Source organism: Neocloeon triangulifer, unplaced genomic scaffold (assembly GCF_031216515.1).
Source record: "Neocloeon triangulifer isolate White Clay Creek 2 clone unplaced genomic scaffold, ASM3121651v1 ptg000015l, whole genome shotgun sequence".
NCBI classification, from domain to species: domain Eukaryota; kingdom Metazoa; phylum Arthropoda; class Insecta; order Ephemeroptera; family Baetidae; genus Neocloeon; species Neocloeon triangulifer.
Genome location: NW_026775557.1, coordinates 1,897,090 through 1,924,744, shown reverse-complemented (window position 1 = coordinate 1,924,744; position 27,655 = coordinate 1,897,090). Strand labels below are relative to the sequence as shown.

Sequence of the window (27,655 nt, the reverse complement as noted above, 5' to 3'; positions counted from 1 at the left end):
AAAAAAAATTTAATTTTTCAACTGCTTATGATTTACAAAATGTCTCAAACTTAAAAATTAATTAAATAATATATACATATAATTTGATATTTAAAATTAAAAATTTCAATATATGAATGAAAAATTAAAAATTGGTAAAGTAATAACTTTAAATAATATTATTTTGTTTACTAACACAATATTTTGTTAACTAGTTTAAAAATTGATCACTTTGATTTTGATAATTTGTTTATATAAACTTTCAAGCTAAATAATAAATAATAATACTGAAAAAATTTTACATTCGCTGGAACAAATTGGTTATATCACGGCGAAAAGATCAGATATAATATGAAAGTATGAATTTTTTCATGTTTCTTGGACTCATGAAAATCAGAAGCACCTGTAAAAATTTGGATTCAAAGCAAAAAGAATAAATTTTTGGAGATCAAAATTATTCGGGAAAAGAAATTTTCTGATAGCAATGATACCCTCTTTGTTATTTTTTTTTTCGTGTTTCTTAGACTCATGAAAATCAGAAGCATCTGTTAAAATTTGATACAAACCAATAAGAATTTTTTTAGGTATAATTAATTATTTTACAGTCAAATGGTCACCCTGACCTTATTTATTCTTCTTGCAAACGATGTGAAATGATTGACTTTAATTTTTTTTCTCATTGCCACAAGTCAAGTGGGATATATTTCATCAGCACGAATTTTCCTCCATTCTCGATTGTACGTTGTTATAATTCAGGATCCAGGTGTGCGCACATTTCGTTTTCCTCTCTACACACGACAAAAGAGCTGCAGGGTTGTTGGCCCTGTTTTCTGTCGACGCAACCTGCTGTAGTGATATAAAGTGGAGACGGGGCCAATTTTCCCTCTCTCGGATTTAACAATTTAACACCGAGCGCACGACGCGAGTCCGCATCATGCTCAGGTCGGCTTAACCGAGCGCGCACATTATATTATATTCGGATGTGATGTAAAAGTCACACAGGCGAAGAATAAAGAACGAACCAACGAGCCAGTCACTCACTTTTTCCAGCACACAAAGCTGCGTGTGGTCTTATATAACACACTAATCCGGGCCAACAATGGGTCGATATAAGCATAAGAGGATTGGGGCCGCGCCACAATATCAAAAAAGCATCATTGCTCTCGAACATATTTTGACAAAATAAAAAATAAATCCAGCAACGAGAGAGAGAGAGAGGGCGTCGGAGGAGAAAAAACTAATTTCCGAACATAAAAGAGTGTTGAAAAGGGAATTTGGGTGGAAAAAAGCTGGCGGATAAATCACGCACTGCACAACAATGAAGTCACTCGGTCGGCAGCTGATTCCGAAAATTGGATGCCCGGTTGATAGATAGGCATCTGAGAAATAATATTTGGAGTGTTATTAGGGCAAATATGGTGATGATAGCAATCGAAATGCCGCCGCCGTCATAAATCTTGGCTCGTATATTCAAATCGCTACCTGCGTGCTCGTCCTCGCTGCAGTCGTTGTATAATTACACCTCAATTTTCCACCCTTGCTTGTAATGATCGGAACCGCCAATTACGTGGGTGGGTGCCCACCGCCCGCGGCTTTGATCCGAGCCCCGACCGACGCATAGTTCACGCTTAGGACCCCTCGGGGGCTCCAAGAAGTGCGCCCTCGGTCAAAACCAGCCGCGCTTTCCGATCTATAATTATAAAGTGAATATAAAAAGGCATTGTTGTTCATCGACCAAATCTGTAATAAATTTACATTTTTTATATAGAGAGACGTAAAAGAGCCGGCCGATTTCCAGAGAGTAAAATACGCCCCCGAGGCTCGCGTGTTTGCTGCATAAAAACACCAGAGATGGGGAAAAAATTAAAACACTCGCGCGGTGACTGCCTCAGTCGATCAGGCTAGCTTAAGTTCATAATGTTCATGTGTCTAAGATAATGGGGCAAAATTCCTGTCAAGAAAAGCCTCTTAATGAAAACTTGGAGAACAGAAAAAAAATCAAAATGGTACGTTAAGTAAGAATTTATTTTATTTGAAGCACTTCATTAAGAAAAGGAATTATATTTTCAAATTTGACATTGAGAGTCGATTTCATTTGTAAATTTTCACCGGAATTTGCTTTAATTAAAAATAAAAATTGCAAAAACTGGCCCTGAAGTACTTTTAAACTAGGATTATTTCAATCTTTCTTAAGGGGGTGAAATTTATAAAATTAAATAATTGATCATTTAAAAAAAATCAATTTTTTTCTTCGTAACAGAAGAACTTAGTTTAATTTTTTTATTAAATATTGTTTAAACATACATTTATAAATATGTAATATTAAATAATTACAATTTTTGCAATAAGATTTTTTTTAATAAAATTTTTTATTATTGTAACTTTAATTTATTTTGGAATTTCAATTTTTTTTAAAATGTTTTCAATCATATATGTACTTGTTTAAACAATTAATAAAATATACCATTAAACATTTAATATAAACTAATTAATTAAATCTTGGAAGCTAATTCTGCTTACCCAAAGTATTATTAGCAATTAACCTCATTTTGCAAGCTTAATATGCCATTTAATTTTGCTTCCTACCATTAATTTTGTAATCAAACATTTAGATAAATGAAATTGAATATTGAATTATTAGAATTATGTAGCTGATGTTACCATGAATGAAGAATAAATAAATACATGTAATAAGTTTTGTATACTGTGTACTGTGTTTAATAAATTTTTCTATTGCATAAAAATATAAATAACAACTTTTAGTGAATTTCAACAAATTAATCATTGAAAAAGTTCCATTTTCTATTTGAAAACATATTTTCAGAGAATCTGCCAATCACGATTTCAAGGGAAAAGTAAAATTAATTAATCAAACCTTTGTGACACAAAATCCATTCCCGGCGGTCCTAGACCGGATGTCATGTGAAGGTTTCCAGGGAAAAAGGGCAGAGTGGGTTGACCCCGGGCAGAGTGTCCGAAATAATCTTCTCTTTGAGCAGAGCAAGGTGTGAGAGAAAAGGAGGCGCGCTCCGTTAATTTTTTTTTTATTATGTAAGTGTACACGCGGTAATAATAATAAATAGTAATAATCCGGGCCGCAATACTAATAGTCATGGGGCCACCATCAATCTTATTGACTCTCGACTTGCCAAAGACCCCTACTGGCTGCCGGCCGCGCGGTCGTTATAAAACCAATCATGAGTCGCAATTTCGGGAAAAGTAATTATTTTTATTAAATCCGGCGCGCTGCTCACTCTCTCTATATCATAACCCACAATTTGTACACAATGAAGATTTGTATAATTTCGCGAATTGAATTTATGATAAGATGACGTGAGAGAAATCGCCAGGACCGACCAGGAGATTAGTGTCAGAAAGGGGAAAATTGCGAATGGTTAATTTCGCTAATTAAGCTGGGCAGGTGCGCGAGGAACAATAAATAATATAAGTGCATTGTCAGCAGCAGAATAATATTCCGACGAGTGTGCGGATCGAGTGTCCCAACTCGTGAGAATCGCCTTGTCCTGCTTACAGACACTTTTTAGCATGTGTATATTTTCAATTGGTGCGCGCTCGGCCGACCTTGCTACTCTTATTATTGGCCCAACGGGTGTTCCTTTGTGTTAATTTAAACAATCGGCCGACGAGCTGCTGGCTCATTTCAACTTGAATTGTCACTTTGTGCGAACGCAATCAGCGGCCAATTTTTCATTACGGATAACATAATATAATATGAGCGCAGAGTAGGATTTCGTTTCTCTCACATTGTCAGTCACCTTTGTTCGCAGATAAGTTACGATTATCTAGATCTAAAAAATTATGTTGTTAGTTCTAAATCATTTTGTAGTGGTTAATAGCTTTACCTTCTCTGAATTTCTTTTATTTGAAATCGTAAAAACAAAAATTCTGGCCCTGAAAGTGTCAAATTGAATATTTTTTAATTGAATGGCAAAGTTTCTTAATCTGTTAAATATATTTATCAAAAAATAATATATTAATGCATCCCAACGATAATATTGAACCAACTCAAATAAATAAAAACACTTCTTGCTCAGACTCCATTAATTCAAGTTGAAAAAGTTATAATGATTCTTTTTTTTAAACACATTTCCAAACTCTTTCCAATTCATATGTATGGAAAAATAAAACAGAGAATGAAATATACAAAATATAAAATGATGTAAAAACACTGAAAACCATTTCAGGGAAAATAATTTAAAGCAATGGTGGATCATGTTTACTTTGCAATATCAAACGATAAACTGAATTGTGTATTAATTAATTGAAATTCCCGACGGGACACACAATTTTAAGGTAACACCCCATATAATGTGTGTAATTATTGAGATTTGCAAGTTAAAGTATAATTATGTTTTGCTCAATTTAAATTGCTATTTGTTGTAAAAATTTATTTTTATAGTTAATATTTAATAAATAAAAGTATAATTATAAAATTTCCTAAAGCTTTTTTTCATACATAGCATTTTTTCATACTTTAAATTTATTTTTATATTATTTACAAATACAATGATTATTTTGTAATTGCAGTAAGATTTTTGGTTGAAAAAACCACTTTCATCATCATCAATCTTTAATTATACATATAATTAAATTAAGTTATCTACAATTATATATATTTTTAATGTACATTGATTATTACCAATCATAGAAATAAAATCTCAATGAACGGCATAGCCAATAATGTCTCATGCATTTAATTTAAATTTAGAATTTTCAATTAATCAGTAGAAAGATTTATTATTACTTAACTATCTGTTCAAAAACTAAAATTACACTACAACAAAGAATGGAATTCATGCAGTATCAACACAAGAAACAAAGGCAGAAAGATACAAATATTCTCAATTGAATGAAACTTGAAACAAGAGACTTAATTGCAAGATCACATTTTGCACGACGTTTTACAACGATACAACCAATTATGTATAAATTTTTTATGCAATAAATACGAACAAAAATTAAAAATGCACAAAACACAATTATATTTAATTACAAAAAAATCAATATATGATTTCGATATAGTGATTGTTGTTGTTGCAACATAATCTTCTATGACTAATAAATAAGATCGAAAATGGACCGTGGACCAGCAATAAAAAATTACCGCATCCCACACTTATTATTTAACATAAATATTCCACGACCGCCACGTTCCTTTGCCTGTGTGGTCGAAAAAGGGTTGGATGGCTGAGGTTGGCAGGAACAAACGGCCGCTGCCAAATTGGTTTATTCTGCGGCTCGAGTAAATAAATCGAGGAAAGTTTGCATATTTTATTTGCCAGCCGTATAGAGTGCGAGGTGGGTACGGCAGCAAAAAGTGAGTGTGCGCCGTGCCAGGTGATGGTGTGTGGCGGAGCTTCCTAGCCGGTAGTGTTTTTCAAGAACAATAGCCGGCCGAGAGGCGAGGCGCACAAAATTTTCATCCTTGCGACGGCCTAATGATAACCTTAGCCGACAGATTTATGGCGACTTTATGTAAAGTCGATTCGCTGCTTATTTTTCGCTTCGGCCTCTCTTTTCACTCGCCGCGGCTAAATGTGTAATGACGTACGCCGAGGAAGTAATTTGTTGTGTGTGTGTGTGCTTAATGCATATACACAAGAATGGACGCTTTTCTGTTCTCTCTGCCGTTTGCTCATTACATTATTCCTTTCCAGGCCTTTTGCTGCAATCTGCGCTCTGCCTCTTGTGTTGCGGACACACCGCGCGTTTGATTCATTACGGCTTTGTAATTGCACACTCGAGAGTACAATAAAGTGCTTTTAAAAGTCGCAAAACAAATAATGAGCATATTTATCACGGTGAAATCTTTTTTTCAATAAAACATTGAATAGAGGAGCTAATTGTTTAGGCGAGTGAATAATGTGATTCGTTTGAAATCTAAATCGATAAACAATAGCGTTTTACATCGATCACAATTTGTTAAAAAAAAAATTAAACTAGCAAAATATAAATATAACAAAATCAAAAGGATGTTGTTTAATCCAAATATTCATAATATTTGACAAATGGTTGATAATTTTTTTGCAAATTCGGATAAATTAATCATTTGTGTGCAATTTTTAATTATTATCTAATATTGTTTGTTTCGTGTAGACCTATGATTTAATTTAACGGATTTAATCAGATTTAATAGTTTAATGAGATATGATGAGCAAATATTGGAGCAATAGAGTGATAAATATTCAATTGTCTAGTTTCCCATCCCTATCAAATGAACGCAATACGCAATTTGTAAGCTTTTTATTTCTCCTGGAACAACTTAATAAACTGTTTTAAAATCCAGATTAAGCAAGGAATTATTGTAATAATTAATTAAATCCTTAGGAAGTTAAATTCAGTATAAAGTAAAAGGGAGTGTGTTGAAAAGTTGGAGGTAAATGATCCTTTTCAATAAAATCCCTTTCGTCTCGCTCACTTTTGAAAGGAGGTTCTCCTCTCTCTCTTGCACTGTACATACGCCTATATGTACCGTCAAATTCAGCCGAAACCTCTAATGAGCAAGGTGTGGGACCTGCTCGGCAGAGGATACGCCAAGCTGCCCTTTTCATTTCGGCTGAATTAAGGGGGATCAGCGGTCTCATTCATCAGTGTCTAATCAACCCGGCCAGACCCAGACCAAAGGGTCAAACACATCACTCTGCATTAAAGGCAAAGGCCCTCTTTTTACTCGCGCCGATTTTTTTTCGTGGCTAAATTTAAGTGACAAAAACTCCTCCTAAAATGGGGAAAAATTTAATCTTTAACAATATTAATAACGTAGCGTTTAAATAATTTTTAGAGGAGCTTAAATTGTTTGTACTTCATTATTAAATTGTATAAAATATAATTTATTTTTCATCCTCAATTTTTCTTATTCATATCAACAAATCATCACGTATTTACATTTTGTATGATTAATTTTTATAAAAGTAAATGCGTAATAAAACTATCTTGGTATATAAAATCTCAAAGCGCAGTTCTAATAAAGTAGTCATAGCAGGAGTATCAATTTTGGAGAGACAAATAGATTTTGTTCAGATACCTTTATTTGCAGTGAAGCTTGAGAGTTACAATGACCAAGCAATCAGCTGCTTGTATTTATAAAAAATAATATTTGTACTAAAATTTGTACACAATTTAAATGTACAAAATTTTATTTATTTAATTTTATTACAAAAAAGTTTTTAAATCGTAATTTTTTAAATCTTTTTAATAAACTTTCTTAAATAATATATTTATTTTAGAGCAAACTTTTTTTAAATTAAAATGGAAAATATTTGAATAAGAATTTTTTTCCAGCTACATTTTGTAATAATTTTATTGTGTGCCGCAGAGAGACCAGCTGTGGAATTGGAATTAAATAAAAATCGTGTGGCATTCACCTGAAGCGATCTCGGCCCAAGTGACAATCGTATTATTTACTGACCCGATAATTACAGAGTGCGAGGAATTTATATAATAAATTTATAGAGAGGACTGCTCTCGCTGGCGGTGATCAATGCGGCTCGAAATGCTTCACATTCATTTAAATGTAGGTAAAAGGCAGGAGGTGCCAAAGCATATTAAAAACACCTTTCCGAGGTGTCAGCCATTGCACTTTTTATATCACTCGCATACATAATTCGTGTCCCTCTATACCCCTTTAATTATACAGTACCTCGAATACGCGGCCTAACCTCCAGGGGCAAAATCGACGTGTGTATTTATTAATCGCCGTGCATCTCCCCGCCAGTGAAACCCACCTAATAAATTATTTCTTGTGTTATATTTATAAATTCCTTTTATAATGCTTTTTTATAAGGTATGAAAGGAATGTTGAAAAAAAAATTTAATAATAAAGACTAAAAGATTATCATCTTTTCAAAATTGGCAAACAAGTATACTTGTATTTTCTTTTCTATAATCAAAAGTGTTTAAAAATAAATTATTTGAAGAAGAAAGAATCAAATTTTGTTAATGTTTTCCTATTTTCAGACACGTCATTAAAACAAACAAAACTTTTGAGTCAATTGGCAAAAATTCATGTTAGATATTTTAATTGAACATAATATAAAAATTTTGGGTACTATTATCCTAGCTTTAAAAAGTCATAAAATCATCAGCACAACGAATAAATCCCAGCGACATGAACGACGACAAGTATAACGATTCCCGGTAACAAAAACCAGAACAGGCGTCTCTCTAATTTTTTATCCAGCAGACAGACGCGTTTTAATTAGACCAATCAGACAGGAGGAATTCTTTCTCTCTCCTGTAAGGAGGCGTGTAAATTTATTGTTGTGACTTTAATCTCCACGCTTCGACATCTTGCAATCAAGATAAAAGTAAATAAAAAAAGAGCAGCTCAGGTTGTATATAAACGCTGGATCTCGCCCTGGCTCTAGTTTTCATGGAACCATCGCTCGCACACTCTTGCCTTATATACATTTATATTGCTTGGCAAGCCACGAAAAACAACATTCCGTCCATGTGGCCACATAAATTAACCCGAAAGTTGTTCTCATTCACTCTTTTTCCGAAAATTCACTGATATGGTTACACGGATTGAAAACGAATCTCAAATAAAGGAATAAATTTGTAGTGAGAAAAGCGTTGGTGTCTCTCCCCCTTTCAAACTGGAGAACCACTAGATCCAGAAATGGAGTTATAAAAAAAAATTATCAACAAAAAAGATTCATTTTCATTTTGCCAAAATAATCTGTATTTTTTTATAAATAGTGATATTATAAGTAGCCACTTTAAATATCAAGTTAAATCGTTTAATATGTCTAAATTTATTTATTCAGACTTGCTACCTTTCATTGCGCTTCTGATCACCTTTTGGCGCCAAAGCTAATATTTTTTCCTCCAGGTAAAATTTCAAACTCGAGATGCGCGTCACGTCACAGACTCGATGGCTGCGCTCTTGTCAAAAAGACGGAGATAAAAAGCGACGTGTGAGTGCCGAGAGGGCCGCGGGTGCTGCTGATTTGCATTGGTGGCGGAAGTGTCGGTTGCAGCCAACAGGTCCGGCCAACTCAACATGCCTTCACTATTAGTCTGTTCCGTTTCTTGTCTGCCGCGACCCTTTTTTTAGAAGACGACGACATTCCTCGGCGTCAACAAACTTAATAAATACTGAGGGAATTAGAAATTAAGAATTCAACCGTGGAAATATTTGAGTTAAAGGGGAGCCGAATAATGCTGCCTTCCATCAACGGAAGCTTCAGTTTGCACAAACAAGATGGGAGAAATGTAAAAGTTTGAATCAAAATATTGTTTAAAAAAAAAATGTCCAAAGAACTTTATTACTGTTAATTTTTCTTTTTGTTTTGTATTTTGTTATTGTAAAAATTTGTATGTAAAATTATCATCTTTTCTCTCAATTATATTAACTTGTATAATTTTGAATGTATAAATGATGTATCCCGTTATGGGCAGCAATTGCCTTTGTGATAGATCAATAAACACAATTTGCAACTAAATATGAAATTTTGAAATATATGTAACGATATTTATTTCTTATTATTTTATAGCAGAAAAAATTAGAAACTTTTGAATGATATTCTCGCGGCTAGTTTTCATTTTAAATCAATGTTGACTGCAGATTTATAAATTCACAAAGTTTTCTGACCCAACAAAGTAGCCGGAGGTCCGTGCGGCACCACGACGGCGCCATTCAAAATTATACAGAAAAACATTGTTATTGGAAATACGCGTTTGGAATCCCTAATTAGACTGAAAATGGAATCGCATCACTCAGCGTCTCTGTTTTGTTCCTCAACATAGTTCCCATGCATCATCAGCAAATGAAGTAATTAGACGGCGTTCAGAATGGATAATGAGGCGCGCTCAAATGGCAAAAAGTTGTCCACCGCAATTTGTGGAAAGCCAGCGGCCAGTTTCGCCTTCGATAATAAAACAATAACAGGCCGCACCACTCTTTTTCCAGCATCATGCCGGACACGGACAAAATTTGGAATAAGTGGCCATTTAAATTCAACTCCTGTCTTTGGTTTGTTATGGGGCTTAGCACATAATAAAACTCCGTAAAAGGAATTTCAACTTCTGTGTGGCATCGTTTCTCAAAAAGATATGGAATACAATATTCCTTCTCTTATGTAAAAGTGACCAAAATTCAAAATTTTGTGTTTGATTCCTATGATATTTTTTTTATAGTTTTCATGGTTAATTTGCACAAGAAGAGGCAGCTATCGTGCTGTAAGAAATTGGCTTGAGAAGATCGTTTTGCAATTTAGTCATAATTTTCCCATATAAATGACGCACAATATTTATAGTATATATAAAAATTAATATTAAATTTCATTTTAAAACCTGTAAAGAAGATTTAAATGATTTTTTTATTGAGTTAAAATTGCAATAAAAAAAATGGAATGTGAAATAGAAAATTCATTAAACGTGTGATTTTTAAAAGATATTTAGGAACATTCAAAAGTAAAAAAAAACCTAATATGTTATTATTTTGGCGTTTTATTTATCCGCAAAGGCGCGGTCCATCCAAGGAGCGAAATCACATCTCGTTTTCACACCCATCGATTGCCGGGGTGCATCCGTCTATATCTCGAAAGGCACAGATTCATTTGACCCCTGCACTGACTAGTGAGCCGATCGAATGACCCCCTGGTGTTTGCCGTGCTTTATGAGGCGTATCGCGCATCGTTTGTAGCCCCTCGCCTTGCACCATCCAAGAGAGAGTCATGGTCGGTCACACTTTGTGCCGCTAATAGTATACACGTTCCCTCTCGCTTTTTGTTCTGATCTCGTTGCGCACGCCATCAATCAAGTTGCTCGGATCTATCAAGTGTGCAAAAATGCGATCAAGTGAGGATTTTCTTGCGATCTGCGATATGTCGACTCCGGCATGATTGTCTTTCAAGATTAACATTTTTAGGGTCAGCGTTTTGTTCGCCTGTGTCTTTTATTGGTCTTTTTATTAAAGTTGAGCTCAACGTTATTGGAAATATCAACTTTATTCCATATTTTGTTGTCCGAGTGACATATATGAATTGGCTATGAAAATTTAAAGGAACAGGATTAAAAGTCTGAAGATAAGATGTTGGTTAAAATGTGGGACTGTTTTATGCAAATTTTTGAGAATCTTTTATTATGTAATTCAATATGGGCAAACAAATTAAAATTTGATTTAACCATTTTTTTAAATTTTAAAAATTAATTTGTTTTTTCATTCAATATTTTTATATTAATTATTGATTTATTTCTTACTTCTTTCCAAATTAAAAGCCAAGCCGAAAAAAATTTTACTGTGGATCTTTATATTCTAATTTCTAATTTAATATGAACATAATTCATTTAATTTGATTAACATTGTTTATCATCAAAATGTTCTTTATCAAAGAATATCTCAAAATTAATTGCCTTTGCAAAATGAAGGAGAATTTAAGTTGATTTACCAGTTTGGTTTTCACTTTTCAGATGCTGCGATAAATAAGAAATTATCTCTTTTTTTCTCAGACTGAAATTTGTATTCAGCTGTGGAAGAACGCGAGAGCAGCCGGAACGTGCATTCCGTCGAACGAGTGATGCCTGTATTCATTCCCCGCAGCTTGACAAGAAATCAAACTTAATTGAAATTTTCGAGCGCACCGGACGTAAGCCAGAGAGTATCAGAGAGAAACAATAAAGTATAACTGGAAAGAAATTACGATCGGCGCGCAGGCAAAACACGTAAACTTCGCATAAATCTATCGCCCGTCTCGCGGCGGCGGCGGCACAAAATGAAATAACCATTACGCGCGCGGCCATACATGAAAAACAATTTAATTAATTAGCATCACAATAAAATAGTGGCCGGCTCAGGTGTTATTCCTTTTTGTCCGCTCGGTTTAATATTGTTGCTGCCGCGTGGAAAGAAAAGGAACACACAATGGCGCACTGGCTTTTTATGATCGCACCTGGATTTGCAGCCGTGTGTACGCTTTTCGGCGCTCAATTTCGATCGCACACACGCAGATAATCCTTAATTGGGAAGCGTTCCCAGGAAATATGGTGATCAGGTGCGTGCGAAGACTGAGGCTTGTTCTCTTGCATTTGAATTTTATTTGCTCGACTTACTTTCACTTAAATGCCAGCTAGTAAAATTTAGTTGCAAATAATGTTAAATGATAAAATTTAAAACCAATTAAATTCATTCAATAAAATATTCGTTTTGTAATATTTTTTTATTTTACAATACAACTAACAAAGAATTGCAAATCGCAAGTTTACTCCTACTTTCATTGTCAAAAATTATAATTTACTGATCATTTAAATTAAATAATAAATTTATCAAGTTTATTATTGTTAACAATGGACGTGATGGTGAAGTATGTACTACACTGGATCAATATAAATAATTTATTATTTATTATTTTCTGTATTCCGTGCGCAAAAAGGATAAGAAATGATATATATTTTTACCTTATATAATTGTCTTTTAATGGAGTACAAAACTTTATGTAGAATTTGTAGAAAGAACCTTGGACTCACGTTGATGTCAAATCCAAGGTTTGACCACAAATTATTCTAAATGATGTGCGCAAAAAGCGTGAAGTAAGGAAAATAAAATCAATTAATATTAATTTAACCAAGAAAAATAATGTATACATGTGTAATATGAAAATTTTAATTTGGCAATAACATATTATTTGTTTTTTAAATTTAGCGCATTAAAAGTATTTTAGCTTAAAGTTTTCACTGTCAGTATAGCAGAGAAGTTTATATATCTTAATATTATTCTGCAGAAGCAGGTGAATTCAACCCGCGAAGGTGTACTTCCGCGGCCTAACGAAAATTTCAGAGCCATGCATTTTTTTCCTCCGCAGCCGGGCAATATTCTCTCTCCTCGCACATGTGTGCATTTTTAGATTGTTATGCTATGGACTGCTCAGGGGTACACCTGCCTGCTTTTTCTTAAACGTTTGGGTGTTTCATATCCTTTAACTCCTTTATTTCCTTGATCTCCAACGTTGGTAAATGTTTGCAAAACAGGTAGTAGGTTTCGATGTCAGTTTTTTTTCTCGACTTTATGCAAATTCTTAGTGAAAAATGTTAGCCCATGAGGGTATTTTGGTAATTTACTGCGGATGTTTGCACAGCTCGTTAATGTATGCAATTAATTAAAAACAAAATATAACAAAAGGGTAAAGCGTTTGTGCAATTTCCAAGACAGGTGAATTTTAGTCAGTTTTTGGTTTAGTTTCAAAAACGTTTTAACTATAGCTTGAAATTTTTCAGGGTTAATTTCAATTCAAATTATTTGCGCTAAAATAATTAATATTTTTTTATAAATATCTCAATATAAATCTTAATCAAAAGCAAGTTTTCCCCACTTAAAGATCAATTATTGATTCTCACCTGCATCACGGGTTTCCCCAAAATTTTCTGTTAATTTTGAACAATACGAATTTTGGCAAGAAATTTTCATTCGCTCTAAACTTCCCAAATGATTACTCATGTTTCACAGCTGTCAGTGTGGCCAAAATCAGAATACGAATGAAACGGAAATAATGTTTCCTGAAAAAGAGAGGCTTTGATTGTTGGCAAGCCCATCACGATCAGTGTAGTCGTGGAACTAAATGTTTTGCAAACTACAATCGGTCTAATGAAATGAACTATTATTTTTATTTAATAATAGTGCTTCAAGCCTCCAAATTATTTGACATCACCCAAGTAAGTTGTTGTGAATTATGATGAAATTGCACGAAATTTCCAAATTTACCTCACTGATTGGGAAAGGCGAGATCAGAGAGAGTGTTTTCATCTTGCATTAAAAGGAACATATAAATTTCCAAGAAAAGGTCTCATGGTTCAAGCTAAAATTTTCTGATCCCTGATCGGGCACAATCCTACGTAAAACGTAATGTGATGTAAAAAAATCGTAAATGATTAAAAAAAGGACTTCATCTAAAAATATCATTCCATGTTATGCAGACTAATAACTATCAAGAAAATAATAAATTATTAATTAACATTAGCTTGCTCAAAATTCCTGTATCATTATGATAAGAAGGTACAATACGAAAATTTATCTTATCTATTTTTATTCTATTTTAACAAGTTTTATTTATTTATTTATTTTTTTTTTTTGATATTTTTGCAATTTCAAATCATTTTTTAGATCATCACCAGCAAATGCATCAACCATAAATTAAATAAAAAAAAAAAAAAAAAAAAATTTCACCCTAAGAGGAAATTAAATAATAATTACAAAACGAAACTAAAAAATTTGTGCATCAAGTGAAATTAGTTTAAAAAGAGCGTTTTGTTAATGAACCTAAAATTTTAAACAAAACATGTTATTTGAATAAAATATAATAAATAATATTAACAATGTCTCCCTGAATTTCCCAACGTTTACATCTATTCCCACTTTTCAGTCGTCATTTGGACGAAAACTGTAAAAATGGCTGGAAACAGGATGTAAAGTTTCGCACCAATTGAAAGCTTTGATACCAAGGACACTACCAGTTTATAACGAATTGTAGAGCATTGCAAATTTGATTTTTCAATTCATCTTGATTATTCCAATAATTATATTAAATATAAACGTACTGGTTTCCTGCATCGTTTTACATGGGTTTGGCCTCATTTATGTTTTTATTGTTTTTTTTTTTAATTAACCACAACTGAAAGTTATATTTTGCATGATTAACTAAATCATCATATCTATTTAAGGCTCAAAAACGTGATGGTCGAGGAAAAGGTTTGTTTGTGATTTAGAAAAATTATAAACTTAAATTTAAATATTGTCGTCAGCCAAGTACAATCGCAATGCGGCCAGGCAAAAAATTGTTCGTTGCTGTGGTGCACTGTCGTGCACTCAATTCAACGCCATTTATAAAGCAACAACTGCAATAATTAATGGTTCCGCCACTTCCGCATCGACAGTGACGTCGAGAGTGACAAATGATCAAGCTACAGATGCCAAAACCCTAACTGATGAAACGCAATTTTCCCAAATCAGCGATGCACCTGTTCAACAAGAGGAAACAACGACAACAATTATCAATGATTTAAACGCAAGGAAAAGTTAATTATTAATGAGTGAAAAACGATTAATTTTAATTTTTAGTCAGCTCCATCTCCGAGTGAACCAAATTTACCTGTCGTTCCAGACTCCACTACAGAAACTACTTTACCGACCCAGAACGAAATTCCAGATCCGATAACTACAATGCAAGCAGTTGAAACTAGCTCATCAACATTTACGCAACTTGAAAGCACTGCAAATCCTAATTTGAATAGTTTGCAACCAAGTAGTTTGGCTCCAGCTACCTCTCAAAAAAAATGTTCCAGTTCCGTCCTCAACGCCAAATTTACTGACAACAACAGCAAAAATAGCTGCCCCAACAACTACAACTACTGAGATGACGACGATCCTTTTCATAAAACCAACTACAGCAACGACGAAAGCGCCAGAGGTATAATTAATTCAAATTATGGTGGATTTCACTTATATTATGAAAACATTATTGATTTGAATGAACCTCAACCTCATTAAAAATTTTAAAAAGGAGGGGCAGTTCAACATTTTGAACAAAATTTGCGTCATGGTCTTAACATTACATTATTAATCGATATTATTAAAATATAAATGGTTTAATTAACTACAGTATTGAGTTATTTTCAAAACATGGTCTTTTGATCTGAAACGTGTAGAGCAAGATGTTGTTTTTTGTAAAACGATAAACCGCTCCTAAAACCCATCAAAAGTAAAAGCCTATTTTCAATTCAATTCACCATGAATTATATCCTTCCATCGTGGAATCCCACCACAATATTTTCATATACTTTACAGGAAATATTTATATTGTGCAAATTATAAATAAAAAATCTTCTCTTGAATAGGTTTATCCGAAATGCCCAACATTATGTAAACGTGATGTAAGCTTAAAAATTTTAGATTTTTTACGGTGAAAACTTAAATTTGAACTAATTGAAGGCATCACTATTTGATCTTGACAAGTCACTAAGAGGTTCGTACCACTTTAAAACAGCAATAAAGACATAATATTTTATAATATATTTGCGAATTCCAATTTGTAAATATCTATTTTATGAATTCTTCCTTCCCATAGTTTTATTTTTTCATTCAATTGAGAGGATGAAGCTAATTTTGTATATGACCGGTTTAAAAGATCCATCTGACCACGGCTTTTGGAGAACTGCGTGTGGAAGTCTTTTTGTTTTTGGAAAAACTCTGGTGCGTAGAGATTTTATCTTCAACAAAGGCTAAAATAAATTTAAACAAAATTTTAAAAGGCAAATTGGCAGCAGAACTTTGACAAATGCTGCAGTCTAGGAATGGTGCCAATTTTCTTCGAGACACAGGCTAAATTTACGTGCTTCAATGATATGATAGACGGTATGGAATAAACTAAAAAAAATTGAGTCAATCAAAACCATATTAATTAAAATGACGCAGGATTCAAATGGCCATACAATACTCGGTATTGGACATCAGGTTTGCGCGGGAGCCCTTCCACATTTGCGTTTTGCCAAACCAAAGCAAGCGTATTATCGTCCTATTGGGAGTCCGGGCAACCCAACAATGTTAACAAGTCAGAAAATTGTGCTCAGCTTATAATAAAGCCAGGAAACGACACAGCCCAGTTGGCCGATAAGAACTGTGGAGAAATCAGTGCTTTTGCCTGCATGGTGATGAAAAGAAAAATATCATTCCTAATTAAAATATTTTGTATAATTATTTCTCGTGCAGGGGCCGACAACACCAAAGCCTGCCTGCACAGCGCCGCAATGTCCAAATATCACCTGCGCCCCTAACGTTTGAAATTATCTCTTTTCTCTTCTTAACAACTAATAATTGCAAATTTCAGAACACCGTTTTTGCGACCAAAGACGGACCTGTGGTCATCAAATACTTAAAAGGTAAAATCAAATTGAAGTAGAAAATGTGCTTTGATAAAGATAAAAAATAGACCCTACAAAGCATGGGCAGTGGTTTTCAACGGATGGAAGATATTATGTTTTCAGTTACCCAAGTGACACTCGCACGGTAACTTGGTTGTTGAAGAATAAAATTTTAATTTTTCCATTTCATAGTACGAACAATCAATGATGGCATGCTGCTCCATCGGCTTGAAGCTCATCAGTGTGCACCAAGATTTCACTTTTGATCTGCTAAAAAATGCTTTTAAAAGTTTTTGGAGTGATTTATATGGTTATAAAAAATTAAAAATAATTGTAAAATAGATGGAAAAATATTACCAGCACAGTTTTGGACATCTGGTACTGACTTAGGCTGCGAGGGTAACTTTGGGTATTGCTCATCAAATAGACTTCTTAGAAAGGAGGCAAGGTTTGTTTAATTCAATTCATTTTATCTTACGCAATAATATTTTAATGAAAGCTGGAATATAACAGAAAATGTTTTTTAGATGGGTCCTCGGACAACCAGATGATGTAAACAAAACCCAAAATTGCTTGACAATCTACGTCAATATGACAGAGTCTCGACTGAGTGATGAGAATTGCAACCTAAAAAGGCGCTACATCTGTGAAGTAAAATTTATTACAGCGAATAAGTATTTGAACTGTTACAAAATAATACAATATAATAGGGAAAGTCCCCGAGGACAGTCGAAACGATTCAGAAAGAGTGCGCTGACCTATACACATTGACAGCTGGTTAAAAGATTAAATTTTGAAATTTTTACACTATAAAAATAAATACTATAGAGCAAATATCAAGGCTTCTTAACGACACCGCGAAAAATCTCAAGGAAAAATGTTTTTTGAAATGTTTTGGAGAGGAAACGGGATTTGTATTGTTCTTCTTTTTTTAAACTGGTTCTGTATTAATTCGTTGTAAATTCAGATGAAGGATGGAAAGTTGGTGCAGGAAAAAATACTCGCCGAGTTTCAATCGTTGTCAAAAGGCGACCTAGACAAGCTTACCGAATCATACAGCACCTTCGACTTTTGCACCAATGTGACAAGTGACCGAAAATTTGATAAATATTTTTGTTCCTTTCTCAATCATTTCATCAGAGGGAATGGATGATTGTGACAGAGCTTCAGCCCTGATGAAATGCGGACAAGACAATTCGCCAGAACTCATGTCAAGCCTGGTTGTTAACCTTGAAAATACAATTAAGGTGATCAGAAAGGCTATAATATTGTATGGGTTGCTTCAACTATTATTTTCAAAGGGTGGCACCGTTAATGAGGCTGTGGTAATGTCACCTAACCAGTCATCCGCATGTCCTAGTCACACATGTGTTCAGGATGTAAAAAAAAACTTAAATTGCTTTTTTTTAATTTTTTATAATTTTGATATTAAGGCGGATTTGAAAGCCACTTTTGATAGAACGCCAGGTATGAATAATCCAAAATTTTAGTTCTTTTAAGAACCTTCAATTTGCAATTTAGCAAATTCATCATTTAAGTCTATTTACGGTACTGGAAAAGTAGCCGAGACATGTGGCAAAAGGTTTCTGGGCTTGAATATGCCAGCCTTGATGGGAATTGTAATTATGCTCAAAATTACTTTCTACTATATCCTGTCTTAATTAAAATTACTCGAATAAGAATGCATCAAGGTTTCCTGAAGCTTTTGCAATTTGCTGCAAATTTGGGCTCAGACTCTTAATTCTTGATACTACTGCAAAGCAAACATGTTTGAAGGCTCAAACTGGTCTCAGTAAGTTCAATCGTTTCAATCTATGTATGTCAAGAAACGTGTAACTTTTTTCCAGTGGATTTTCCATCGGGTGCAACAGGCTACTTAATTGCTGCTTTCTACATTGACCCAAGTGTAAACAAAACGGCAATAATGTGTCCATCAGGACAGCTGGTGATGAACCAAACGGAAATAGCTGACTTAGCTGCTGGCTCACAAGGATTCTTTCCAACTATTAGAACAGATATGACTAAACGTATTTTTATGATCGAACGATATGCTGCCTCAAACAAATTGCTTTGTGAAAGCAATTGAAATTTTAAGCCAGGCATGCGGTCACATTTTTAATATTGTGATTATGAAATTAATATATAAAAATGATTTGATTAATTACGAAGGTAGTTTTTCTGTGTTTTAAAAAGTTGAAAACACCTTACAAGAAGTCTTAAAATATTTTTGATATAAGTTCTTATCCCACTTGTGAAAATTGCGATTTAGTGTCAATAACAGTTATTATTTTCATATTGAAGTGAAAAACAGAATTTGTCTTTCTGAAAATATGCAGACACGCTCCCGCTTATTTTAGCACTCTGCTCGCTTTGTACAAAAGTATCTTCAAATTTAAAATATATATATTATGTAAAGGATTAGTAAGATTAGTTAATCCAAAATAACAAAGATTACTGCAGTTTTTATCACGGTCTGCGACCCAAATGATTTCACGAGGAAGAAAAATATGAAATTAAAAAATCACTCTGACCAAAACTTTGATAGAGCCTGGGGTAGGGCCGTTTCATTTTTACTATAAAAAATTGATTTCATCAAGGACAAGGCCCGTTTATCACTCCATAAACTTTCGCTCCAATTTCTTAACTCAGTTATACCTTATACCAGATATAAAATATAAATACATTTATTTATTTTTGCTATGATGAATAATTTAAAAACGAAAACTTCAATTGATCTGGTCCTCTTTGGGAGCGGGGTTCCCTGGGTTTTTTCTTTCAAATGATTCACTTAATTTAAAATGTGCCACTTAACATTATGAGATTAAGAGTTTTTAAAGTATCCGGATTATATGTCAAAAAATTTGTCGAATTGATTTATTAGTTGTCAATTTCTGCTTCGAAAACCATGAACAGTGTCCGTTTTAAATTGTTGCTAATGTTGTTCCAGTGATTAGCAACAAAAAATTGCTTGACTTGGGAATAAATAGGAACTTTAAAAACATCTTACATTATCTTGCTAATATGAGACGTGATATACGAACACTACGAGACAAATCAATCAGAGCAGGGATGAAATCTATAAGGGCCAAGGTAACAGGAGTAAAAATCAACACACCGCTCAATCGGACGTCGATTACCATCTAATAAATGTCAAAATCGGCGCCGATAAATATTATAAATTCCCAGCAAAACGGCGTGTGGTGGTGGAAAACGAGAGGTTAATATTTTTGTATTAATATCTCAGTAAAAATTTTAATCAAAAGCAAGTTTTCTCCACTTAAAGATCAATTATTGATTCTCACCTGCATCACAGGTTTCCCCAAAATTTTCTGTTAATTTTGAACAATATGAATTTTGGCAAGAAATTTTCATTCGCTCTAAACTTCCCAAATGATTACTCATGTTTCACAGCTGTCAGAGTGGCCAAAATCAGAATACGAATGAAACGGAAATAATGTTTCCTGAAAAATAGAGGCTTTGATTGTTGGCAAGCCCATCACGATCAGTGTAGTCGTGGAACTAAATGTTTTGCAAGCTTCAATCTGTCTAATGAAATGAACTATTATTTTTATTTAATCATAGTGCTTCAAGCCTCCAAATTATATGACATCACCCAAGTAAGTTGTTGTGATGTATGTTGAAATTGTACGAAAATTCCAAATTTACCTCACTGATTGGGAAAGGTGAGATCAGAGAGAGTGTTTTCATCTTGCATTAAAACGGACTTATATAAATTTCCAAGAAAAAAAGATCAAATGGTTCAAGCTAAAATTTTCTGATCCCTGATCGGGCACAATCCTACGTAAAACGTAATGTGATGTAAAAAAATCGTAAATGATTAAAAAAAGGACTTCATCTAAAAATATCATTCCATGTTATGCAGACTAATAACTATCAAGAAAATAATAAATTATTAATTAACTTTAGCTTGCTCAAAATTCCTGTATCATTATGATAAGAAGGTACAATACGAGAATTTAAATTTGTCTGATCTATTTTTATTCTATTTAAACATGTTTTATTTTTTTGGATATTTTTGTAGTTTCAAATCATGTTTATTGATCATCACCAGCAAATGCATCAACCATAAATAAAATTAAAAAAAAAATTAAAATTTCAACCAAAGAAGAAATTGAATACTATTTACAGAACGAAACTAAAAAAATTTGTGCATCAAGTGAAATTAGTTTAAAAAGAGCGTTTTTTTAATGAACCTGAAATTTTAAACAAAACAAATTATTTGAATAAAATAAAAAAATAATAATAACAATGTCTCCCTGAATTTCCCAACGTATACATCTATTCCCACTTTTCAGTCGTCATTTGGACGAAAACTGTAAAAATGGCTGGAAACAGGATGTAAAGTTTCGCACCAATTGAAAGCTTTGAAACCAAGGACACTACCAGTTTATAACAAATTGTAGGGCATTGCAAATTTGATTTTTCAATTCATCTTGATTATTCCAATAATTATATTAAATATAAACGTACTGGTTTCCGGCACCGTTTTGCAAGGATTTGGCCTCATTTAAGTTTTTATTCTTTTTTTAATTAACCACAACTAAAAGTTATATTTTGCTTGATTAACTAAATTATCATATCTATTTAAGGCTCAAAAACGTGATGGTCGAGGAAAAGGTTTGTTTGTGATTTAGAAAAATTAAAAACTTTAATTTAAATTTTGTCATCAGCCAAGTACAATCGCAATGCGGCCAGGCAAAAAATTGTTCGTTGCTGTGGTGCACAGTCGTGCACTCAATTCAACGCCATTTATAAAGCAACGACTTCAATAATTAATGGTTCCGCCGCTTCCGCCTCGTCAGTGACGTTGAGAGTGACAAATGATCAAGCTACAGATGCCAAAACCCTAACTGATGAAACGCAATTTTCCCAAATCAGCGATGCACCTGTTCAACAAGAGGAAACAACGACAACAATTATCAATGATTTAAACGCAAGGAAAAGTTAATTTTTAATGAGTGAAAAACGATTAATTTTAATTTTTAGTCAGCTCCATCTCCGAGTGAACCAAATTTACCTGTCGTTCCAGACTCCACTACAGAAACTACTTTACCAACCCAGAACGAAATTCCTGCCTCGTCCATGATTCCAGATCCGATAATTACTATGCAAGCAGTTGAAACTAGCTCATCAACATTTACGCAACTTGAAAGCACTGCAAATCCTAATCTGAATATTTTGCAACCAAGTAGTTTAGCTCCAGCTACCTCTCAAAAAAATGTTCCAATTCCGTCCTCAACGCCAAATGTACTAACAACAACAGCAAAAATAGCTGCCCCAACAACTACAACTACCGAGATGACAACAATCCTTTTCATAAAACCAACTACAGCAACGACGAATGCGCCTGAGGTATTATAATTCTAATTATGGTGGATTTCACTTTTATTATGAATACTATACATTATTGATTTGAATGAACCTCAACCTCAATAAAAATTTTAAAAAGGAAGGGCAGTTCAATATTTTGAACAAAATTTCCGTCATGGTCTTAACATTACATTATTAATCGATATTATTTAAATATAAATGGTTTAATTAACTACAGTATTGAGTTATTTTCAAAACATGGTCTTTTGATCTGAAACGTGTAGAGCAAGATGTTGTTTTTTGTAAAACGATAAACCGCTCCTAACACCCATCAAGTAAAAGCCGATTTTCAATTCATTTCACCATCCATGAATTATATCCCTCGATCGTGAAATGCCACCACAATATTTTCATATACTTTACAGGAAATATTTATATTGTGCAAATTATAAATAAAAAATCTTCTCTTGAATAGGTTTATCCGAAATGCCCAACATTATGTAAACGTGATGTAAGCTTAAAAATTTTAGATTTTTTACGGTGAAAACTTAAATTTGAACTAATTGAAGGCATCACTGTTTGATCTTGACAAGTCACTAAGAGGTTCGTACCACTTTAAAACAGCAATAAAGACATAATATTTTATAATATATTTGCGAATTCCAATTTGTAAATATCTATTTTATGAATTCTTCCTTTCCATAGTTTTATTTTTTCATTTAATTGAGAGGGTGAAGCTAATTTTGTATTTGACCGGTTTAAAAGATCCATCTGACCACGGCTTTTTGGAGAACTGCGTGTGGAAGTCTTTTTGTTTTTGGAAAATCTCTGGTGCGTAGAGATTTTATCTTCAATAAAGGATAAAATAAATTTAAACAAAATTTTAAAAGGCAAATTGGCAGCAGAACTTTGATAAATGCTGCAGTCTAGGAATGGTGCCAATTTTCTTCGAGACACAGGCTAAATTTACGTGCTTCAATGATATGATAGACGGTATGGAATAAACTAAAAAAATTTGCGTTAATCCAATAATTTAATTATTTCCCGTTTCGAGTGGTTTCTTTGGGTTTTATATTCTCAAAAACTTTTTAATTAAAATAACGCAGGATTTAATTGGCCATACAATACTCGGTATTGGACATCAGGTTTGCGCGGGAGCCCTTCCTCATTTGCATTTTGCCAATCCAAAGCAAGCGTATTATCGTCCTATTGGGAGTCCGGGCAACCCAACAATGTTAACAAGTCGGAAAATTGTGCTCAGCTTATAATAAAGCCAGGAAACGACACAGCCCAGTTGGCCGATAAGTACTGTGGAGAAATCAGTGCTTTTGCCTGCATGGTGATGAAAAGAAAAATATCATCCCTAATTAAAATATGTATATAATTGTTTCTTTTGTGCAGGGGCCGACAACACCAAAGCCTGCCTGCACTGCGCCCCAATGCCCAATTATCACCTGCGCTCCTAACGTTTGAAACAATCTCTATCTTCTCTTTTCTTAACAACTAATTATTGAAATTTGCAGAACACTTTTTTTGCGACCAAAGACGGCGCTGTGGTCATCAAATACTTAAAAGGTAAAATCAAATTGAAGTAGAAAATGTTCTTTAATAAAGATATAAAAAAATACTTAATAGACCCTACAAAGCACGGGCAGTGGTTTTCAACGGATGGAAGATATTATGTTTTCAGTTACCCAAGTGACACTCGCACGGTAACTTGGTTGTTGAAGAATAAAATTTTTATTTTTCCATTTCATAGTACGAACAATCAATGATGGCATGCTGCTCCATCGGCTTGAAACTCATCAGTGTGCACCAAGATTTCACTTTTGATCTGCTAAAAAATGCTTTTAAAAGTTTTTGTAGTGATTTATATGGTTATAAAAAATTAAAAATAATTGTAAAATAGATGGAAAAATATTACCAGCACAGTTTTGGACGTCTGGTACTGACTTAGGCTGCGAGGGTAACTTTGGGTATTGCTCATCAAATAGACTTCTTAGAAAGGAGGCAAGGTTTGTTTAATTCAATTCATTTTATCTTAGGCAATAATATTTTAATTAAAGCTGGAATATAAAACAAAATGTTATTTAGATGGGTCCTCGGACAACCAGATGATGTAAACAAAACTCAAAATTGCTTGACAATCTACGTCAATATGACAGAGTCTCGACTGAGTGATGAGAATTGCAACCTAAAAAGGCGCTACATCTGTGAAGTAAAATTTATTACAGCGAATAAGTATTTGAACTGTGACAAAATAATACAATATAAAAGGGAAAGTCCCCGAGGACAGTCGAAACGATTCAAAAAGAGTGTGCTGACCTATACACATTGACAGCTGGTTAATAAATGAAAATTTTTAATTTTTAAACTTTAAAAAATTTCTAGAGCAAATATCAAGGCTTCTTAACGACACCGCGAAAAATCTCAAGGAAAAATGTTTTTTGAAATGTTTTGGAGAGGAAACGGGATTTGTACTGTTCTTTTTTTTTCTATTTGGTCTATATTAATTTGCAGTAAATTTCAGATGAAGGATGGAAAGTTAGTGCAGGAAAAAATACTCGCCGAGTTTCAATCGTTGTCAAAAGGCGACCTAGACAAGCTTACCGAATCATACAGCACCTTCGACTTCTGCACCAATGTGACAAGTGAAAATTTGATAAATATTTTTGTTCCTTTCTCACTCATTTCAACAGAGGGAATGGATGATTGCGACAGAGCTTCAGCCCTGATGAAATGCGGACAAGACAATTCGCCAGAACTCATGTCAAGCCTGGTTGTTAACCTCGAAAATACAATTAAGGTGATAAGAAATGCTATAATGTTGTATTAGTTGCTTCAACTATTCTTTTCAAAGGGTGGCACCGTTAATGAGGCTGTGGTAATGTCACCTAACCAGTCATCCGCATGTCCTAGTCACACATGTGTTCAGGATGTAAAAAAAATACTTAAATTGCTTTTTTTCAATTTTTTATAATTTTGCTGTTAAGGCGGATTTGAAAGCAACTTTTGATAGAGCACCAGGTATGAATATTCCAAAATTTTAGTTCTTTCAAGAACCTTCTATTTGCAATTTAGCAAATTCATCATTTAAGTCGATTTACGGTACTGGAAAAGTAGCCGAAGCATGTGGCAAAAGGTTCCTGGGCTTGAATATGCCAGCCTTGATGGGAATTGTAATTATGCTCAAAATTACTCTCCGCTATCCTGTATTAATTAAAATTACTCGAATAAGAATGCATCAAGGTTTCCTGAAGCTTTTGCAATTTGCTGCAAATTTGGCCTCAGACTCTTAATTCTTGATACTACTGCAAAGCAAACATGTTTGAAGGCTCAAACTGGTCTTAGTAAGTTCAATCGTTTAAATCTATGCATGTCAAGAAACGCGTAACTTTTTTCCAGTGGATTTTCCAGCGGGTGTAGGAGGCTACATAATTGCTGCTTTCTACATTGATCCAAGTGTAAACAAAACGGCAATAACGTGTCCATCAGGACAGCTGGTAATGAACCAAAAGGAAATACCTGACGTATCTGCTGGCACACAAGGATTCTTTCCGACTATTAGAACAGATATAGCTACAGGTAATTTTGTGATCGATCGATATGCTGCCTCAAACAAATTGCTTTGTGAAAGCAATTGAAATTTTTAGTCAGGCATGAGGTCACGTTTTTGATATTGTGACGATGAAATGAAAATATAAATGATTTGATTAAGAAGTAATTTTTTTACTTTTGAAAAAGTTAAAATCATCTCGGTATATTATTGATATAAGTTTGTCTTCTTATACCACTTGTCTATATCAATTATTATTTTTTTTTATTGCAGTGAAAAATTGTAGATATGCTTTTTGCACTTTCTCAAATTTTAAAACAATATTTAATTTAAAGGATATATAATAAAATGATAAAAAAAAAAAAAACAATTTTTGAGAATCATTGATGGAAAAGTATCAGTTTTATATTGTTGCTTGCTGTTCTAGTTATTGACAACAACAAAATTGTTTGACTTGGAAATAAATGTAAATTTTAAAAGCAATTTATATTATTTTGCTTAATATAAGTCGTGATATACAAACACTACAAGACAAATCAATCAGAGCATTCAGAGCAGGGAAGAAATCTATAAGGGCCGAGGTATCAGGAGTAAAAATCAACACACCGCTCAATCGGACGTCGATTACCATCTAATAAATGTCAAAAACGGCGCCGATAAATATTATAATTTCCCAGCAAAACGGCGTGTGGTGGTGGAAAACGAGAGGTTTCGTTTTTATCGAGCATCTTCATCACCGCGCGGCACGGCACGTTCTTGTCGTTATTCATAAGAGCTAATACCACCATATTTATAACTGTCAATTATCAGCGTGCCCATATTATTCAGCGCATCATGTAATAATTTTCGAGCGCGCGGCTCTCTTTTCCCATTCTCACCTTTTAACAGATTCCCATCAAGTTAAATAAAACGCACGGCGAGATCAGCGGGTTAAAGAGGTCCTAACTATAACCAGTTATTAGGGCCGATCTATCATCTCCGAACCATCTCTCTCTTTATAGCAAGTGGGAGGTACTCGCGCCGCACCACCATTATAAATGTATTTTATTCTTTCTCTTTCTTTTTTTAATATATATAAATATTAAGTCAAACACCCATAAGGTGCTCTCGCTAAAATCTCTTCGGAGACTTTGATGGTCGCAGAGCTTTTGGCGAGCTTTGCGAAAGGGAATTTTGTTATTTTCCTCTTAGTATATTTTCCTCCTTAAAGAGAAGTGATTTAATTTGAAAAATTATAGCCTTCGGATCAGTCGATTACAAAAATCTAATCAATGAGAAGGAGAGTGCGTGTTGTGTGGCTCTTTATACCTCTTTGGCTGTAATCGCCAGTTTTAATTACTTCACCGCTGATTGGAATTTTCTCAAGCATGCATGGAAATTTTCGTCGGATGAGAAAATTCTTATTCGCCGATTACAGGCATAAAAACTATTGCCAGACGCATGCTTTTTCTAATCAGGTGTTGACAGGCCAGATAGAAATCTTGACATAATGAGCAACTAATGAGTTGTGTGCTTGCAATTAGCCTCATGGCAGTTTTTTTCAGGTGAGAGAGTATCTTGAGAAACACCTGAATGTTTTGATTATTTATTAAGTTGTAAAAATTTATGGTTCTAAGACTTTCTATTGAAAAATAAAATAAAAAATTCATTATCTGAAAAAAGTTTTACATTTTTGATTGTCCCTATCAATAAAAATTGTGTGTGAATGGGTTCAAGAAAATAAGTACCCAAGGCACTCAAAATTCCAACCTTGCTAAAATTTCAAATTAAATAGTTCCTCTCTGAAATAATTGATTTTTATATTGTGTGGAATGGGTTTGATGCAATTGGATTTGCCTGGCAATCAAGTTTTTTTTGTAGCCGCATAGAAATTTAATATGGAGCAGGTGATTTTGCATTAAATTTATTCGCCACTCT

The 27,655-nt window shown here is 33.6% G+C and overlaps 2 protein-coding genes across 3 annotated transcripts; both read left to right on the top strand.

Annotated features, from left to right (window-relative positions):
• The first annotated feature begins 13,531 nt into the window (after positions 1–13,531).
• On the top strand, positions 13,532–26,005 carry LOC132202272 (uncharacterized). 2 transcript variants are annotated; one of them, XM_059629081.1, is made up of 25 exons: positions 13,532–13,650; positions 14,656–14,683; positions 14,737–14,999; positions 15,053–15,224; positions 15,277–15,401; positions 15,829–15,864; positions 15,923–15,956; positions 16,119–16,183; positions 16,243–16,345; positions 16,406–16,638; positions 16,700–16,765; positions 16,818–16,869; positions 16,920–16,996; positions 17,044–17,140; positions 17,194–17,299; positions 17,379–17,502; positions 17,562–17,628; positions 17,680–17,765; positions 17,819–17,939; positions 17,992–18,098; positions 18,153–18,230; positions 18,285–18,318; positions 25,264–25,361; positions 25,421–25,532; positions 25,588–26,005. In XM_059629081.1, the coding sequence occupies exons 1-25, from the start codon at positions 13,588–13,590 to the stop codon at positions 25,824–25,826; spliced, it is 2,586 nt and encodes an 861-aa protein (XP_059485064.1). In that variant the 5' UTR covers positions 13,532–13,587; the 3' UTR covers positions 25,827–26,005. The 2 variants fall into 2 exon arrangements, with proteins under 2 accessions (XP_059485064.1, XP_059485063.1); XM_059629080.1 differs by lacking the exons at positions 25,264–25,361; positions 25,421–25,532; positions 25,588–26,005 and adding exons at positions 18,373–18,470; positions 18,532–18,643; positions 18,699–18,995.
• LOC132202273 (mucin-2-like) lies at positions 20,371–23,111 on the top strand. The gene is made up of 8 exons (XM_059629082.1): positions 20,371–20,468; positions 21,462–21,489; positions 21,543–21,805; positions 21,859–22,224; positions 22,658–22,693; positions 22,752–22,785; positions 22,948–23,013; positions 23,073–23,111. Exons 1-8 carry the CDS (start codon positions 20,406–20,408, stop codon positions 23,093–23,095), a joined length of 879 nt encoding a protein of 292 aa, XP_059485065.1. The 5' UTR covers positions 20,371–20,405; the 3' UTR covers positions 23,096–23,111.
• Positions 26,006–27,655: the final 1,650 nt, after the last annotated feature.

Excerpts from the sequence above, each read along its gene's own strand:
- LOC132202272 (XM_059629081.1), top strand. The coding sequence starts at position 13,588 with ATGAACTATTATTTTTATTTAATAATAGTGCTTCAAGCCTCCAAATTA. Across the intron at positions 15,225-15,276 it reads TGCAAATCCTAATTTGAATA|TTCCGTCCTCAACGCCAAAT; the intron begins GTTTGCAACCAA and ends AAAATGTTCCAG. Across the intron at positions 15,957-16,118 it reads TCTTGACAAGTCACTAAGAG|ATCCATCTGACCACGGCTTT; the intron begins GTTCGTACCACT and ends CCGGTTTAAAAG.
- LOC132202273 (XM_059629082.1), top strand. The coding sequence starts at position 20,406 with ATGAACTATTATTTTTATTTAATCATAGTGCTTCAAGCCTCCAAATTA. Across the intron at positions 22,225-22,657 it reads CAACGACGAATGCGCCTGAG|GTTTATCCGAAATGCCCAAC; the intron begins GTATTATAATTC and ends TCTCTTGAATAG. Across the intron at positions 22,694-22,751 it reads CAACATTATGTAAACGTGAT|GCATCACTGTTTGATCTTGA; the intron begins GTAAGCTTAAAA and ends AACTAATTGAAG.